Source organism: Folsomia candida, unplaced genomic scaffold (genome assembly GCF_002217175.1).
Source record: "Folsomia candida strain VU population unplaced genomic scaffold, ASM221717v1 Fcan01_Sc032, whole genome shotgun sequence".
In the NCBI taxonomy this organism is placed as follows: domain Eukaryota; kingdom Metazoa; phylum Arthropoda; class Collembola; order Entomobryomorpha; family Isotomidae; genus Folsomia; species Folsomia candida.
The window spans coordinates 872486-889941 of record NW_019091224.1 but is presented as its reverse complement, the minus strand read 5'-3'; the positions used below and the strand labels follow the sequence as shown (position 1 = coordinate 889941).

At 36.4% G+C, this 17456-nt stretch overlaps 1 protein-coding gene and 1 non-coding gene across 3 annotated transcripts; one reads left to right on the top strand and one right to left on the bottom strand.

Annotated features, from left to right (window-relative positions):
- The first annotated feature begins 3162 nt into the window (after window positions 1-3162).
- On the top strand, window positions 3163-6728 carry LOC118439258 (SNF1-activating kinase 1-like). Of its 2 annotated transcripts, none has more exons than XM_035860407.1 (5): window positions 3163-3229; window positions 3311-3415; window positions 3493-3580; window positions 3651-3796; window positions 3977-6728. In XM_035860407.1, exon 5 carries the CDS (start codon window positions 5142-5144, stop codon window positions 6666-6668), a length of 1527 nt encoding a protein of 508 aa, XP_035716300.1. In that variant the 5' UTR covers window positions 3163-3229; window positions 3311-3415; window positions 3493-3580; window positions 3651-3796; window positions 3977-5141; the 3' UTR covers window positions 6669-6728. The 2 variants fall into 2 exon arrangements, with proteins under 2 accessions (XP_035716300.1, XP_035716299.1); XM_035860406.1 differs by having other exon boundaries at window positions 3187-3236.
- A 4485-nt stretch (window positions 6729-11213) lies between these two features.
- Window positions 11214-13127, bottom strand: LOC110860478. The gene is made up of 6 exons (XR_004837320.1): window positions 12843-13127; window positions 12417-12774; window positions 12275-12349; window positions 12011-12209; window positions 11757-11942; window positions 11214-11691 (listed from the first exon to the last, which is right to left on the bottom strand). It is a non-coding gene; the product is annotated as an uncharacterized LOC110860478 (transcript).
- Between the last annotated feature and the right edge of the window lie 4329 nt (window positions 13128-17456).

The following is a 17456-nucleotide window of genomic DNA, read 5'->3' as shown; positions in this document are numbered from 1 at the left end:
GACATTATCCTCAAATATCAATCTCAAGAATAATAAAATCATAATAGCTTGACAAAATCACAGTTTGTTTAGCTGCCCATACCTTTAGCAATCAAGCCGATTGCTGAAAGTGTTGAATATTTATCTTAATTTAGAGCCTCGTGTGTGTCACGTCATGCCCGTCGTGAATCGGACCTTTATTTGTTCATTAATTAATGCGCCCAGCATAGCTTTCTCTCTCCTTTCTCCATGAAGAACTTTCTTTCCACAAAAGGTGCACGGGTAATTCCTCTTATTACCATGCACAACTCAGACCTGGTTCTGGAGACTAGTCCGACTTAAGAAGGTCTGAGGACACACGTAACACTTTGACCTCTCTCGGGCGGATTTATCCAGATGCGTCATCTGTAAGATTAATACGCACTTTGCTACTTTTTCACCCAATATGGTATGTATTTCCAAATGTCGGCTAAGATTCTACCGGAATTTAAATCCTTTCCGGCACAGAGTACACCGATATCGGACAGGATTTGGGCATGATAAGTAGCAAAATGTCGTGCGACGTATGATTTATTTGCAAATGTTTTATCACATCCGGGAAACTTGCAGGGCAGCCGGGTTCGTTGGATCGCATGGGTGTTGGAATGTTAGTCCAAACCTCCTTACGTTCAAACTTTTTGCCACACTGCCTGCGCGGGAACCGGACTGGAATTTTGTCGTGTTCCGCATGGATGTGGCTCGAACGTCCTGTGTACGAAATGTGTACGAAACGTTGCAGGGCATTTCAAAAATGTGCAGTTAAATAATTGCCTTCGTACGCCCGTTGTGTCTCTGCAAACCTTGGACTGTTTTAAAAATTCGGGTACAGAATTCACAGCTAAATGTGGGACGGCTGATGTGCAAAGTCAGGTGTGCTTTTAGGGAGCGTGAATTTTTCATAGTTTTTCCACAAACCTGTGGAAGCTGGTAATGAATTAAAATTGTTTTTAAAATTTTGTAAATTTACACGATATTTAAAAATGTACTGTGCAGTTCACTTGTGGAATTGCATCGTGACTAGTGAGATGCCTGCTAAGTAGGGCTTCCCATGAGATGAGACTTCTCATGAGATTTGAGATGAGACGAAATATGAGACGAGATGAGACGGAATATTTCGTCTCGGTTAAACTGAGACGCGACTTGAGATGAGACGTCCTTCATCTCATCTCGTTTCATCTCGTCTCATCTCGGTCTCGCTGAGATTTCACAACACAAGCCGAATTTACGAGTAGGTAGGGTTTAAGAGTTTATATCTTTCAAAATTTTTAACTTACGGACAAATTTTACTATTTCTATCCCACTACGTACTGGAAAACGTATTGGTGGGCAAACCCCACTAATGCGTTTGATCGTTATAAATATATACAGATCGACCCGTTCCGATTCTCGTGAACAATTTGAACGTATAACATGCAGTTTATTGTAACGTGTTTATATTGATGAATGTCAATCTCGGCGGGTATTCCTGAAACCCCCCCCCACGTTACGATGGAATGTCGTTCAAAGACTGTCACTTTACTACTGCCCAAACAAAATATAGCATTGGTGAATATTAACTATTTTGATTTTCGACATAAACTATTCGCCAAGTTTAAAATTATTATAACCGAACTTATTTGACATCGAAAAATGTTTGCATTTGAAACATTTTTCATTAATCAGACCCCTAATCCTTACCTCTAAATTTAGGTTAGCTTAATGTTAACCAATAGGTTAAAAAAGAATATCGTCGACCTAATTCTAAAAAGCCCTAAGTGCAGTCGATGCTTAATTTTAAAAAGCCCTAAGTGCAGTGGATGCTTCATTTTAAAAAGCCCTAAGTGCAGTCGATGCTTAATTTTAAACAGCCCTAACTACACAAAAAAAATTCTAAAAAGCCCTAAGTGCAAGCATGTATTTACTTATGGCTAAATCTTGACAAAACAATTCTTCCTACATCGCGCGATTTAGCCATAAGTAAATACATGCTTGCACTTAGGGCTTTTTAGAATTTTTTTTGTGTAGTTAGGGCTTTTTAAAATTAAGCATCGACTGCACTTAGGGCTTTTTAAAATTAAACATCCACTGCACTTAGGGCTTTTTAAAATTAAGCATCGACTGCACTTAGGGTTTTTTAGAATTAGGTAGACGATATGTATTTTTATTTGCAATGTCTTATGGTTATCGAGATATCTGGGTGAGATTTGAGATGAGACGAGATGAGACCGAGATGAGATGAGACAACTGTCGTCTCATCTCAGCTCGGTTTAGCTGTCTCAATAAGCCTTCGAGATGAGATGAGATGGCCCGTCTCATCTCATCTCATCTCATGGGAAGCCCTACTGACAAGTTTGTGTTTGTTTTTTGAAATGAGGAATACCATAGGCAAGAATTTGGGTCGATTCGTTAGCGAAATGACCCTCATTCTTATAACAGGAAACTTTGTAAGAGAAACCCATTTTGGCTTTTCGACATTTTAATGAGTATTGTGTCATAATTAACCACCCACTCAGCATTGGATCGACGTTCTTGGGCGAAAATTAATCCCCGGATGACCCTTGATTGAAAACCGAAGTAAAATTCCTTTGACCCTCATTCGACAAGGAGGTGGAACTCATAAAGTGGGCTACAATCTTCATGAAATTCTTATTTTTGATAAAAAGTTAGTTAATTTGTCAGTAATACTTGCGTGGTTGTCACGCTCAGTTCGTTCAGACCTGGGGCCGAAAGTATTGAAAATTTCAATTTGAAATATGTTATACTTGATGATTTCGACCGATATTGGCTACACAGCGATAAAAGGGGTTACACACATTTAATTTGACACATAGTTCGTATTAACACTATTAGGAATTTATACTCATACTTTCCCATTTTATTTTTAGAAAATTTAATTTTGGTCAAATATGGTTGGATGATTAATTATTTAGTAAAATTCGTCCTGGTTTCGTTACGATGAAAAAGTAGTGGTACCAGATGAATCAATATGTTTTCACCTACGTATTTAAAATTCATGGAGGCTTCATTAATAAATGTACACCAAACTGCATTTGTTAAAAAAAATAACTTATCAAGGTACAGTAAGCGAATGCATTATGTAGTTTTGGTGGTAAGACTCCACCTACTAGTACGGTATAGCATTGACAGAATGGAATATCGCTTTTCCATTCTGTCCCACAAGGAACAGATTCTCAACCTACAAACTTACCTCGGAGAAACTCATCTGTTCTCAGTAAAAAGTTAACAAATATTTATAAATCAGGTCAAACTTATGTGATTTATTTAAAATTAATTTTGTATTTTTTAATTAAAGGTAGTTCAATTAGAGCAATTGTGAAATTTATGTCTGTACTCATCCTCAGTGCGTTCAGTGCATTTTGCAAAATTGAAGGATTAACTAAATCGTTGGATGTGTAAGGTGTGGGTAATTATGATATTATATTATTGGAGCAACCATATTTTAATTTAATATGTACAACTTAATTTCTGGCTTAGATATTTGTTGAAGCAAGGAAGAATAAGACAAACTGTTTCCTTGGACTCCGAAATTTGCAGCGCAAAGTTTCGCACAAATTATAATAATGTAAGTGTTGCTAAAAATCTGTATGGATATATAGGGGAACGAAATGTTGTTTTATTGTAATTTAATTTAGCTGAAAAACAGATTCTTCAAGTGTGGAAGGGGATTATTGACGATTACTATAGAAACATTTTTAATTAATAAGCTGTAAATGCTCGACACGGACGAGTGAAAATTAGTTAAATGGATTCTGAGGGAAATTTAGAAAACGAGACAACGGTAAGCAAACTAGTCTTAACTGAAATTGCACTGTTAGGTTTCGTCCTCGTCTTATGCAAAAATAAGAAAGTATCCAGCCATCAAGGGTCGATGAACTTTGAACGTTTTATATACAATCACATATGACCCTACGTGATATTTATATTCTAAAGAATGTTTATATTCTAAATGTATTTTTAGAAGCTTGTGGAAACTCGAACTGACACATTCTCCGATAAAACCTGGACTGAATTTCCTAGGCTTAGGATTTTTCATGACAACCTAGCAGATATTCCCCCAATATTGATGCGATTTCTAATTAAAGGCGAGTATGCTCAGCGTAATTTGGACGAAATAAGGAGATACCAATCGTCTCTCCACTTATTGAAGAAACGCTGTGAGTTTATCATGCCGACCCTACATTTCCAGGAGGGTATCATGACCAGAAAATCAATTAAGGGGTGGCACTCAGATTTCGAAGAGGCCGACAGATTTGCCAAATACAAAGACCAGGAAGACTTTGATATGATCCTTATCGGCTCGCCTGCCTTCGAACAGCACCACCCCCTCAAAACGTGGATAGCTAACCACACCCACTTTACCGATCCCACCGAAGCCCTGGAAATTTATCAGTACCAGATAGCCATTTTAAGAGGGCTAATTGACGGCGTGAAATTTCTCCATCAAAACGGAATTATTCATGGGGAGCTAAATTCGAACAATTTAGTCTTTCAGTGGAACCACGCGCAAAAATATTGTCTCCCAGTTCAAATAATCCATACCGGGTTCGGACCAAAATTCGTGGCACCCGAGTGGAAATCGGGGGACGTACTTACGAAAGAGGGTGACCTGTATGCTATGGGGTTTCTAATAAGGACGATTGCCTTTTTGGTGAATCCTGACAAACACGGGAGAACGTATTCGTGGTCACGTTCTCCATTTGTCATGATGGGATATGGCGATATGGAACATCCCATTTTAATAAACGCGGGTAATCTTGTCAAATCGTTAGTAAGTGAGGACATTCAAGAAAGAATTACGCAACTGGAAGATGTAAATATAGAAATATCCGAGGTAATTTCCCAAGTACCACAATCCGCCGTCAGAGCAGTGCAACTCACCCGGGATCATGATTTCTTTAAGAATATTAAAATCGAACAAGAGCTCGGAAGAGGGGGTTATGGTGTCGTGTTTCAAGCACAAAATACAAAAGTTGGACTTCAAAGTGCGGTTAAGGTACTGCAACCCTTAGGTCTTATCTTCAGTTACGCCGCTACTCTCGGAAAAAGAAGATTTGGTGGATGAATTTCGAAAATGCGAATTTCTGTACCATCCAAATATAGTGAGATTGTTCCAGTTCGCGTTTATGCAAGCGAGCAGACAGGAATTGGCTTCATTTCTTCCAGAGGATTCCCAAGAAGAGACGATTGAGAGACTAAAACCTGTCGGAGACCTGGAGTATGAGCTGCCATGTTTGGAAATGGAATTATGTGGCCTATCCTTGAGATCTTGGTTGGACGATGGGACGATTGACGCAATTGAAAAATCTAGATTGTACATTGCGCAGATACGAATTATCCACGGAATCATTGAGGGGATGAAATTTCTTCATTATAAAGACATCCTTCACAGAGATCTAAATCCAAATAACGTGTTTTTTAGCGGTGGGAGGTATGAATTTCCAGTTAAAGTCGGTGATTTCGGATTATCTCAAATACTCTTTGCTACCGTCCCAAATACCAAAGATGATACGCAAGGTCGAACAGATAATTACAGTCTTACCGAAGGTATCGGGACCTTTGCTTACCGAGCACCTGAAATTAGTGATGGACATTATGGAAAACAAGCGGACATATTCTCACTTGGTTTGACTATCTGGGAAGTTGCTCAGCGAATAAATGTCTCCAAGAGGAGGCAACTTTTCGACAAACTTGTCAATCATGGAGACCATTCAGTGGTTGATAATCACCCGCTAATTTACAAAATAAAGGAGAGGATAATTCAAATGACGAAAAAAGACCCGCAACAAAGGATTAAAGAAATACAAGATATTAAGTGGAGGAATACTGTAGGACCAATTGTCGTCCATTCAGAGCCCGGAGAACTGTTCACCCTCCTCCAAACTGTGGAAAAAGGATCCTCCCTTAAACTAACTAAGGGAATTTTTGAATCATCCCTACCATTCAAAGTTACCTCCAAGAATATCTCAATAATCGGAGAAGAAATCGAGGAGACCATTATTAAAGGAATAATGGAGATTAGTAACGGCTGCACCTTAGCCAACTTTTCCATTGGCCACACACACGGTGACGACGCTCTAAGACTGGCAGGGGATGCGAATTCCGTAACAAATCTAAAAGTAACATCTAAAAGATTTGGTATCAGTGTGGGAGGAAATGAAAACGTATTAAGTAAAGTTACAATAGTGACTGAGCACATGGGACTTAGGGTGTCCGGGATTCGCCACAAATTTAAAAATGTAGAAATTTTATCAGCAACGTATGGGGCTTTCTTTACAAGGAGATCGACTAATTGTGATGTAATATCAATAAGGATTGTTGATTCCAGACAGGCCCTTACAATTTCTGGAGAGGGTCATACCTTTAAAAATATTTATCTTGTTCTCCAAAAATGGAGAGAAGGGGCGCATGACGGAATTGTGTTTCAAGATGATGCATCCAACTGTAATGTGGAGATTGAAGTGTGGGAAGGATACGTAAAGGAGGGCGATGTTCACTTAAGGTGCGACGATAAGTCTGGGAATAGCAGGGTGGATTTAGGAAATACGAACGCTGTTATAATAAATCATGGGAGAAATATGGAGATCATTTCTCCAAATGGGAGGTATATCGAGAAAGACGATTACCCAAGAAGCTGGGGTTGTGGAAGTTAAGCGGTTCTTAGGTCAGGAAAATACTTGAATGAATAATGGATAGTAAATTTCAATTAAAAATAGTGAAGTGAAATTTGCGTGGACATATATAAGTCTAATTTGTACGTTCGTAATGTTTCTAACGGAACTTTTTAAGAAACAAGCTTTTTTAATGTTTACGTCGAACCACATAGAAAATTAAAAGAAAAAACATTTGATTCTTTTGAATCGTAATGATGATTGCATTCAGGGTTCGGAAAACCCCGGGGTTTTTCTAGAAAAACCCTTAACCAGGAGTTTTTCCGGGGTTTTTGGGGTTTTTGTAGATAAAAACAATATAGTTTTCAGTTTTAATCTCCGTAATAAAGTTTCTTGTAGTATTTAATGAATGTTTTATATATGTCAATCTTTCCATAAGAATTTAATCATTGTGAATTTAGATAATTGAATTTAAATAAATTTATATTTTCAATCATATTTTGCCCTACGTATCTTATGATGATTATTAAATATACGTATGATTGATGTGGTATTGTTTAAAGATAGCATAAAATAGCACTGATAGCATAAAAGCACGCATTTGTGGGTTGCAAAGTTGTCAACGTTTCGATGATGATAAATAATAAATATTTTAGGATGAACGTGTATCAGAGGAGACAAGTGTGTATAATTATTTTTTATCATTTATAAAGTGTGTTGGATTATAAATTGAGTTGGACGTTTAGCTATTCAGGTGATTTAAAGGGATTTATTGGCATCACGAAATACATTTGATTAAAATGATTAGTTAATATCATTAATTTCTTTAAGTTCATGTCCTGTCCATACCAAACCATACAGGTTTATTTCTCTCGTTTCAAATAATTCAATAATTTGCAATAAATAATTACTGCCAGCAAAACCTAGAAGTACTACTTTAAAATATTTACCACATTACCAGTAACAAATTAATAGTTTGCATCACACAAAATTCTTGAATGACTATGAATTTCTAAGCACCTTATTTTCGTTATATATATTAAGTTGCCAGACTGAGAGGGAAATTACTTAAGGTATGCACAAACAAATTATAGAACCAATTTAAAAAATTATATATATTTATTAGAATATATGTATACCATCTAAATGTGTTCTTTTCATCTTCCAACGATTTTTATGTATGATAGCTTAAAATTTGCGTAATTTTGTGTAAATGAAGAATCTGCAATAATATTGGGGGGGGGCGTATGCCGGCAGTTTTCGAGATAAAAGCCGAGATATGCGAATTTTTTGAGAATTTTGAGAAATTTGATTTTTGACTCAAAATCGTCAAAATTGGGTTAAATATCGCTGGAAATAATTTTGAAAATAATTTTGCACCAGAATTTGGCCACTGCCTCGAATTCGGGCCCCCAACAACTTTTTGAATAATAATAATAATTAATAATTCATAATTTTGTTACCAACTCGAACGTTGTTATTAAGTCATAAGACCTTTGGTACAATATTTCGCCACTTTCTTGAATTTACATACCCTATTGACAAATTGGAGTAAAAAATATTGTGAGGTACCGCTTGAGCCAGTTCGAGTATAACTAATCGACCTGATATCAATTTTTATGATACAACATATTCGTTACACAAATTGTTATTAAATAGGAATTTTGTAAATAATTCGGAATTTGGTTATTCACTGCTAAACACGGGAACTTAGTTCTCGCTATTAACGTATTTATTTTTAAATTAGACACGTTACGTACACATTAGGTGTGAGCATAGTTTGCTAACTTGGTGTATTCCCAAAAAATAAACATTTTAAAAATGACTCCGTGAAGCATACTATTTGATTCGGAATTTTGTAAACAAGGCGAAATTTTGTTAATAATCTGTCAACTTTAATTTACTCGAAATTTAGATAACATTTCAAATAGTCGTTTACAATTCAAGAAAGGTTGTTAATAATGCGTCCACTTGTTTTACCGCAGATTTTATGTGTCTAGGTTACAAGATGGCATATTTGATTCCATCCATCATCGTGATATTGATTGCAAGCTACGCTTGCGGAAACATGGACTATAGTAGTGTGAAGTTATAAGCACTTGACTAGAGCACTCTGGACAGATATTCAAAATTGCCACCGAATACAGCAGATAGATACACTGGGTGCCCAAAAAGCCTCAACACCAAAGGATCCTTCTATGGACTCTGTACACATGAATTGACCCCAAAACCAGGAGGAACATGCATAAAAGAAGCTGGATATCGTTGCACTGACGGCCACGATGAAGCCATTTTGACGTTTGACTGTCCAGCTGAATCAGAACGCCAAGGGAAAAAACTTCACTGCGCGGATAATGAGTTTTGTGAACCAGAATGCAAATTACAAAAAACAAAAACTTGCATACCGTGGGCGGAGTATAAAATTTAAATGTCTCATTTTTTTTTACTTTTTCTTGAAATGAAATTATTTCTCCTTGCTACAGGGATGGAGCATAACCACTAACGACTAGCTTGTTTTACTCACTGTCGCTTCTCGCAACTTTGACTTTGAGAATAATTTTCTAAATCAGAATTACAAATATAAATACATATCATAAATATGTAACTGAAATTAGAAAAAATGAGTTATGTAAAGTTAATCATTATCGTTATTTTATTTAATAAATAATAAATAAGTTATTACCGTTGAGAATATTTTTTTCCTTCTAATATTAAAAAAAGGTTTAAATTTAATAATTTATCTAGCAAAATAACGATTATCGTTAGTTTTACATAACTCGTAATTTGTTCTAATTTCAGTTACATATGTATTTATATTTGTAATTCTGATTTAGAAAATTATTCTCAAAGTAGAAGTTGCGAGAAGCGAAAGTAAGTAAAAAAGAGGAGAAATGAATGAAAGCAAAAGTCAACGCATTTGAATGGGGAAAAATGTAAATTTTCGCTCACTCATACCACTATAACTTTGTTCAAACTGAGCATTATGAAAAAAACCCGAAACATGTGTCTAATTATTTATGTAAATCTACATAATTAGATACGTAGTTTCATCAAAATTGGAGCGAGACCGCTGGTGGCATCGCATTGTTAGTAAGACAAGGCATCGCTTGGAAGTAATTTCGGTTTAGTTAAAATACCATGAATGAAAAGTTACATGAATAACTTATATTTGGGCTAATCAAATATGTGTATAGTTACAGTTGTGCATCTTATCCTATTAAAAATTCCAAACTAAAATTTACTTAAAGTTATTGCTTAACTTCGTTCAGTCGAATTTGAGTTGATTTGAGATATCAATTTATTCATGATTTCACAATCAAATTAATATCACGGATAAAAGTGCATTCTTTGATTTGTTTATGACAGGATGGGGTTCCGCACAGCAAAAATATCAAATTTATGTAGTCTGGTTTCAAATTGTGAACTACTAACTTGAAACACTTCATCATTCCTCTGATTCCTCGGCATCTTTTTCGTCCTCATTCATATGTACATTGCACACACAAGCATTTACGATAATTACAAAAAATAAGTATTTAATATGAACAGAAACAGTTTCGTTATTTTCTTCCTTTTAGTATCCCAGACGTTAAGGTAATTAATCTCCATCATACTACCATTTGACGCACTTCTTTTTCAATATGATTTATCCGTTTTTTACCATTCGCAGGGCACCGGAATATGGGGCAAAAAGCCAATATGACGGATGTGACCCCATTGCGATTGATGATCCGCCAGTGGTTATGAGTATGAAATTCACATTTTGAAGCTAACATTACACACATGTAATTCCCTAGTCCAAATAGGAATATCGATATTTTGTAGGCGACTCTGCCATCAGCCTACCAATCTACCCAATTCGTAGAAATCGTAAAAATTCGTAAAAAATCCGATGTCATCGGAGGATACAATTCATTTGTTGATAATCAAACGTGCAATTAAAAACGATCAGGTAAAAGATGTTCATATGTACACATATACGCAGTTATTTATTAAGTGCCAGTATTCACAGCTATGTAACTGTTCCAGGCACGACTGATCCTCACTAAATTCAGCAGTAGTGTGAATATAGCTCACAGGGCGATAGAATTGGCAGAAGTACCGCACTTGACTACATCATCTTACAGACCAGGGGGTGCTACAGCTTTATATGACGCAGTCTCAGAAGGGATTCGGTAAATATATGTGCCAGTCTTAAAAATTCGGACAAGTTAAAATTGAAACTTTTGTGGATTGAAGGATTGCCGGAGCCGCAGCCAAAAGTGATGAAAGAGTTCTCGTTCTAATTATGACTCGTTTGATATTACTTCAATATTATTAAATATTTATGCCAAATGTATATTTCTGAATTTATTATCCTTGTGTAGACGGTGAGGAGAATAGCTCGAAAAAAGCTACAAGTTCTTCAGTGAAAGCTATGATTCGAAAGAAGGAATGGTGAACTCGCAACTTGGACGTTTGCCTACATTGGGCAGAACCCGGATGCGTGGGCAAGTCAAATGGGACCATCCAAGCACAATGTTATCGTGTACAAATTTGCAAAATCAAGGCTCCAACATGGAGAAAGCTTCCGACGCAGTAGCAAAGTTCAGAGGAGTTGCAGCCCCACAGTCGAGCGCTTTATTTGCGCAGACATAATTACATATTTACAATTTTAAGTCTATCCTAATTTGAAAAAAGGACAATACAAATTCATAAAAAATTCATATCCTCCCAAGGTGGTTGGTCTAAAACAAGCCCTTTTAGTGTGTAATTTCCTTGATAACCGTCATCATCTACCTCAAGCCGGTTAATATCCAAAGGTTTGTATCCCCACAAATCCATCGCTTCTTCACAAGAATTTTGAATTCTGTCCAAACGCGTGACATTATTGCGATAAAAGTTAAACCAACTAAACGCAACCTTTTTTGAATTGCGATACGTGCCAAATTCACCCTTTCGAGTAAGTCTCGAATGAAGCATAGCAAACTGCTTGACTTTCGAATGATAGCTTAATCGGAAAAAGGGAAGAATCGTTTTCGCTGCGAGTGGTACGTTTAATGATACGTCTTCGTAACGTAGGACCCTGTGGTATCGTAAAATCGTATCAATTGACCAAATTTGAGATAAATATTTCAAGACAAAACCTACTTGAAGCGCTTGGGGTATTTTTCCCTTAAAGTTTTTGCATCTGCAAATTCGTCCACCAAATCAGAACAGAGACGACGCTCATCAGAACAATCGGGATGATGGTCACACCAGTAGTTTGACCCATTATTCCTCGACTTCATTGTTCCTCTTGGGTCCCGGACGAGGTAAATGAGACGAGTATCATATCTGAATAAATACATTAAGCATAATATGCACTCTTAGTAATTCAGCACCTCAGAGTAATTAATTCTTACTCTTCATCCGATAACAATTCCTCTGCATCTTTCAACCTAAATCTTACAAATTTGACGAGTTGGATGGGAAAGAATGTGCAGACTTTCGAAATAAATTGAGGGTCACGACAACCATCCTGGACTATGGTTCAAAATGGCTTCATTTTGTCGCTACGACTAATCATGCCGGAAATGAAGTTCCCGCCATTTCCAGTCCACTCTAAACAAATAAATTATGTCGTTCGTCAACATATCCTGTAATCGAATTTCTATTATTCAAATTACCAGTGTAATTAAAGTAACAATTAAAAATTGATTTGCTCATTGTTATCCCATTTGATACCTCCACTTTGGACGAATCTACGCGTGATAATATTTTCCAATAGGTAAAATTTAGCAAAACAAATAACCAAGTTTTTTTATTCACCCGTTCACTTTCCATGTACATGAAGGGTTCAAAAATTAGAAGAGTTCCTGGATGACTGCTAACCAATTCAGCCAAAAATGTTGAGCCTGAGCGCCAAGTGGAGACTATGATGTTGCGAATCGGTTTGCCACCAAAATCAGGAATGTGATCTATGCAAAAAGTTTTGTTTTTTGTGATTCCTGATACTTATAAATTCTTCAACAAAAATTTTCTTGCCCTTTTGCCAGCTGATATTAAACCCCTGTAAGTCCGTTCGCATGGATTGCCGTAAGTTGTAAATCACACGAGCTTTTATCAGAACGGATGGTTTAATTCTATAAATTGATTTATTCCTGGGTGGTGACGCTTGGTACTCCACCTTTTTTTATCAAAATTTCAATAATCGCTAGACGAACTAATAATTCATATTAATGTGCAAAGCAATACCTGATTGGGTAGATTTTGAATATGCAAATTCTCCTCCGGCATATCATACGTTTGGCGGATGTATAATGGGGGCAATACTTTTGAATCTCTCTGCCAAACGTATCTCTCATTTCGACTCTGATTACTTTTATCATTTTTAAAGTACAACAAACTCGGAACCCCGAACAATGCCGTGGTGACCACGACAAGTTTGTGTAATATTTTCATCCCGGAATTTTATTATTATTTTCCGTCTACCTTAATCAATCAACTCAAATAACAGAAAAGTTCACGTCTGCAAGGATGAAATTGCTGCAGTGTTTTGCAATCTGGATTACATAGTTTGTGGTTTCATAAATTATGCAGAATGGATTTCTCCGCTATTCAAACATTTTAGGTGACGCAGATCAATAGGTTGTGTGTACACAGCCGTCTACATATTTGCAAACTATTAGGACTACACAGTGCTAAATGGGTATATTGAGTGGCATTTGTTGAATTAAGATTTGAGTTGAAGGTTACGCAGTATGAAAAATAGCGCATTGTTTCCTAATTTTATTTCCAAATTAAATACATACATCTGGTTTTGATGGAAAATTTATAAATAAACGGCTCCGATTTTTTACACTACGTGTTTACTCACGTAGACTTATATAAGTAATCATGCACAGTAAATATGTACCTAGTGGTGTGATATTTACACATTTATTTAATTAAAAATAAGCATTTTTGAAACATCAGAATTTAATTACAAATTTATCAAAGCTAAAAATTGAGTCATCTCATTTAAATAATTCAGAAATATGCCCAGCTTAAACTAAACGTATGTATTAAATGGCAAAATATTTGCATGAAATTGCATCAGAAAAGTTGGCTTGCACAAGTAGACTATATATGTACGTGTATTCGCAATGCGAATTTCGCATTCATGTGCATTTGCGCACGTGTACTAGATAACACAATGTGCATACATCTGTTCGTTTGCCGTTATTGCGATCAACAACTGCACTTTTACATCAACTAACTACTTATGTGCAAGAAAACCTACACAACATAAATGTGAGTCATACGCAGTAGTACATAAAACTCGCCTTAATTCAAATAAGTCTCATTACATTTAAAGCAATTCTAATGTTATCAACACCTCCAAAATGAGCAACGAACTTTCAAACTCGTTTTCCATACAGTCAATGCTGTCGAATTTTCTGGAGAGTGGAGATTTAGCCGACGTGGAATTTATCGTAGGTCAGGAAAAAGTGGGAATTAAAGCGCACAAAATTTTTTTGCTCATGCGAAATGATGTCTTTGGTTCCATGTTGAGTTCTCGGTGGCTCCGTGACACAGAAAGTGGTGATTAAGAGGACACTCATTTAACAAGAGTAGAACTCCCTTATTTCGAACCAGCCGTTTTTAAAACGTTTCTAAAGGTGTGGAAATAACAGTGATGCACATTTCATTAATCGATTCGTGTTTTAATCATAAGTTTTTTTAATTCAGTTCTTGTACACGGATCAAGTCATCATTAGTGACACAGTAGGGAACGAGCTGATTAACCTCTTCATAATGGCTGGCATGTCCGGGATAATCCCACCTCAAGAAAAAATCTTGACCACTCTCGAGTCTAGTCTTTCCATGAATAATTGTGTCAATATTTACGAATCTACGAAATTTTTCCCATTTCACTTCATATTCTTCCATTAGAACCCATTACCAACCTCTGCACCAAATTTCAGCGTTCTTTCACTATTTTGAGATTTTGGTGCATACTACCCCACCCACCTTTATGACCCCCACCGGTCAACCACTTGATCGATTTCGCCCATCTTCGAACTTAACTCCTCATTTGCCCCATACTTTATGTGTCCCAAATTTCAACTCGATCGGATGTGTTTAACGACAGTTATCGCAAGACAGACGGACAGACAGACAGACGGACAGACAGACGGACGTGATGGGTACATAAGCCCTGACTCGGGCTAAAAACAAGATTTCTACAACATGTCTGGCAAAAACAGGAGTGATGGTGTTACAGAAAGAGATGCCCACATACATACAGCGTTTACATACATATGCATGCATAATCTCTGGCTCTCGATTGAAATATGCAGCATTTTTGTCACTTTTTACTATAGATTACTCATACCCAGCAATAACTTTTCTTTCTCGTTCTTGTGACTAGTGCAATTACAAATACCAAATATTTAGTATATACATGTGCATGTATGTTGGTTAGCATTTATATACTGGACAAGCGCATAGTCGAGTCGAAGGTCATATCACCCATCCCACTGGAAAACACAATGTGACTCGTCATAAAGCATATCTTTATGCACACCTTTTTACTATGACCACGTTATAAAGGCTCGAGCAATCGAGTTTTCTAGTAGGATGATGCATTCCAGTTTTTTAGCCCTAGCCAACGTCAGGTTTATCTACCGGTCTACAGGATTCAGATAATTCTGATAAATATGTGCTTATTTACTCAAAAATTCTGGCTCAGGCTAAAGAAAGTTGTACTGGACGTTTGTTGGACGTTTTTCTATTAAGATATTACTCCTAAATGCAGGGTATTCCGACCCCGGGTTTTACTGGGTTGGGGTTTTGGGGTTTTACTGGGTTTTGCTGGGTCGTAAATGAGTAAAACCCAGCGGGTTTTACTCGAGTTTTACTGGGTTTTACTCGGGTTTTACCTTGTTAGTATTACGGTCATTGGGGTGGCCCTCCAGCAGTTTTCGAGATCTGAGCCAAAATTTGCGAATTTTTTGCAAATTTTGAGTTTTTCTCATACCAGATACTGATGGATATTTTACTTAATTTGCATACTTTTTCGAATTTTAAAAGTAATTCTTGCAACTGCAGTGGTTACAACCACAAATTATATTTATTCAAACAAAATTATTGTCGTCAGAACTTCCACGTCAGAAATTTTATGCGGTCGCCCTTTTTAGGGTGGCGGACACTTTATTAATTTTACCTCAGTTTGTTAAAAATTGAAAACTTGAATCCACCATGATTCTCTAAGAAATCGAGATATTGGTAATTTATATATTTCCAAAATGCACATCTATTTATTTATGGATTGTACACATAGAGGTCTCTATAATATCGATATGGAAGGAGTTTCGTCATTATCGTCTTTGTGATGAAAGTTGGGAAGCTTTCGCATCCTAGTGAGCCTACAATGCTAAAATTTTGCAAATTCAGAGATCATTTATATCCCCACTACCTTCCTCCGTTTTTTATATACAAACCAGATCCTCTCCCCACCCAAACACAATCTCACGCTTTTGCAAGGTCCCTTTGTTATTTCTGGAGTCTGTACATTCCTCTTTTGATTTCAATAGTCCTTATTATTAAAATTACGTCTCAATCGTCTCCACCTATGTAGGATTTACTAAAAAATAAACATGATAAAATAAATTATTGCTAAATGGGTTCAATAGCCAAAGCCTGGAACAAAATGAAAAACAAAAACTCCTCCTCTTATGACACATTAGGCTTATGTAATAGAATGATAAATATTTGTATTTCTCCTCAGTTTAGGACTCAAATTACAGACTTGCTGAATACGTTTATTTTAACAAATGTACTTCCCACAAAACTTAGCTTTGCAAAGTTGTACCAATTCCTAAAATTAAAATGCCAAAATCACCCAATGATTTAAGACCTATATCGATTCAGCCTGTGTTAACCAAGTTATTAGGAAAATGTCTTTTTGAGCAGTTATACAACCACCTTGAATCCAATCAATTAATTTCGCAGTATCAGTTTGGGTTTCGTAAATTTCATTCAACAAGTCATGCCCTTATTGCACTGACTGATTTTATGCTTCATGCTCTTGACAAGAATGAGGTATGTATCTTCGTGGCCCTTGATATTAGAAAAGCTTTTGACATGTCATGTAAGGACGTATTACGACATAAGCTAAGGTGGTATGGAGTGGATTCCGATCTTTTGATCTCTTTTTTGAGTGACAGAAGTCAATATGTGTGCATATCATGTAAAGTTGGTGTGAAAAACTCTGGTGTTTTGCCAATTAATCTTGGTGTTTCTCAAGGACTATGCTTATCGTGTTTCATGTTTTTAATTGTAATGAATGACCTACCGTATCATGTTATACATAGTCTGTGCGTAATGTTTTGTGATGACACTGGTGTCACTATTTCAGGTCCCATTGAATCAATTATGTTACTAATAAATAAAATTGAGTCAGATTTAAACCAAATATGCTCCTGGATGGTACAAAATAGACAAGAATTAAATGTTGAGAAATGTGTGTACATGTTAGTCTCTCGTGAATATGTGAAGCCTCTGTTAAGCAATATTGTTATTAAATTAAATAATACTGTATTGAAACGTGTTTCTGAGGTGAAAGTACTTGGTGTAATTATTGATGAGGACTTAAATTTTATTTCTCACTGTAAGAGTGTTGCAAAAAAATGTAACGGTGCCCTGTGGTCGCTGAATCCGCTCAAGTATGTAATCAGCTCCAAAAATAAGCAACTTGTTGTCAATGCGTTGGTACAGTCTATCTACCTGTATGCTGCCCCTGTATGGTTACATGGGAGGAAAAATTTTGATGTAATTGATCGAATTATAAAAGCTTGTGCTCACTTTATATTTGGCAAATCGAAA

Excerpts from the sequence above, each read along its gene's own strand:
- LOC118439258 (XM_035860407.1), top strand. The coding sequence starts at position 5,142 with ATGCAAGCGAGCAGACAGGAATTGGCTTCATTTCTTCCAGAGGATTCC.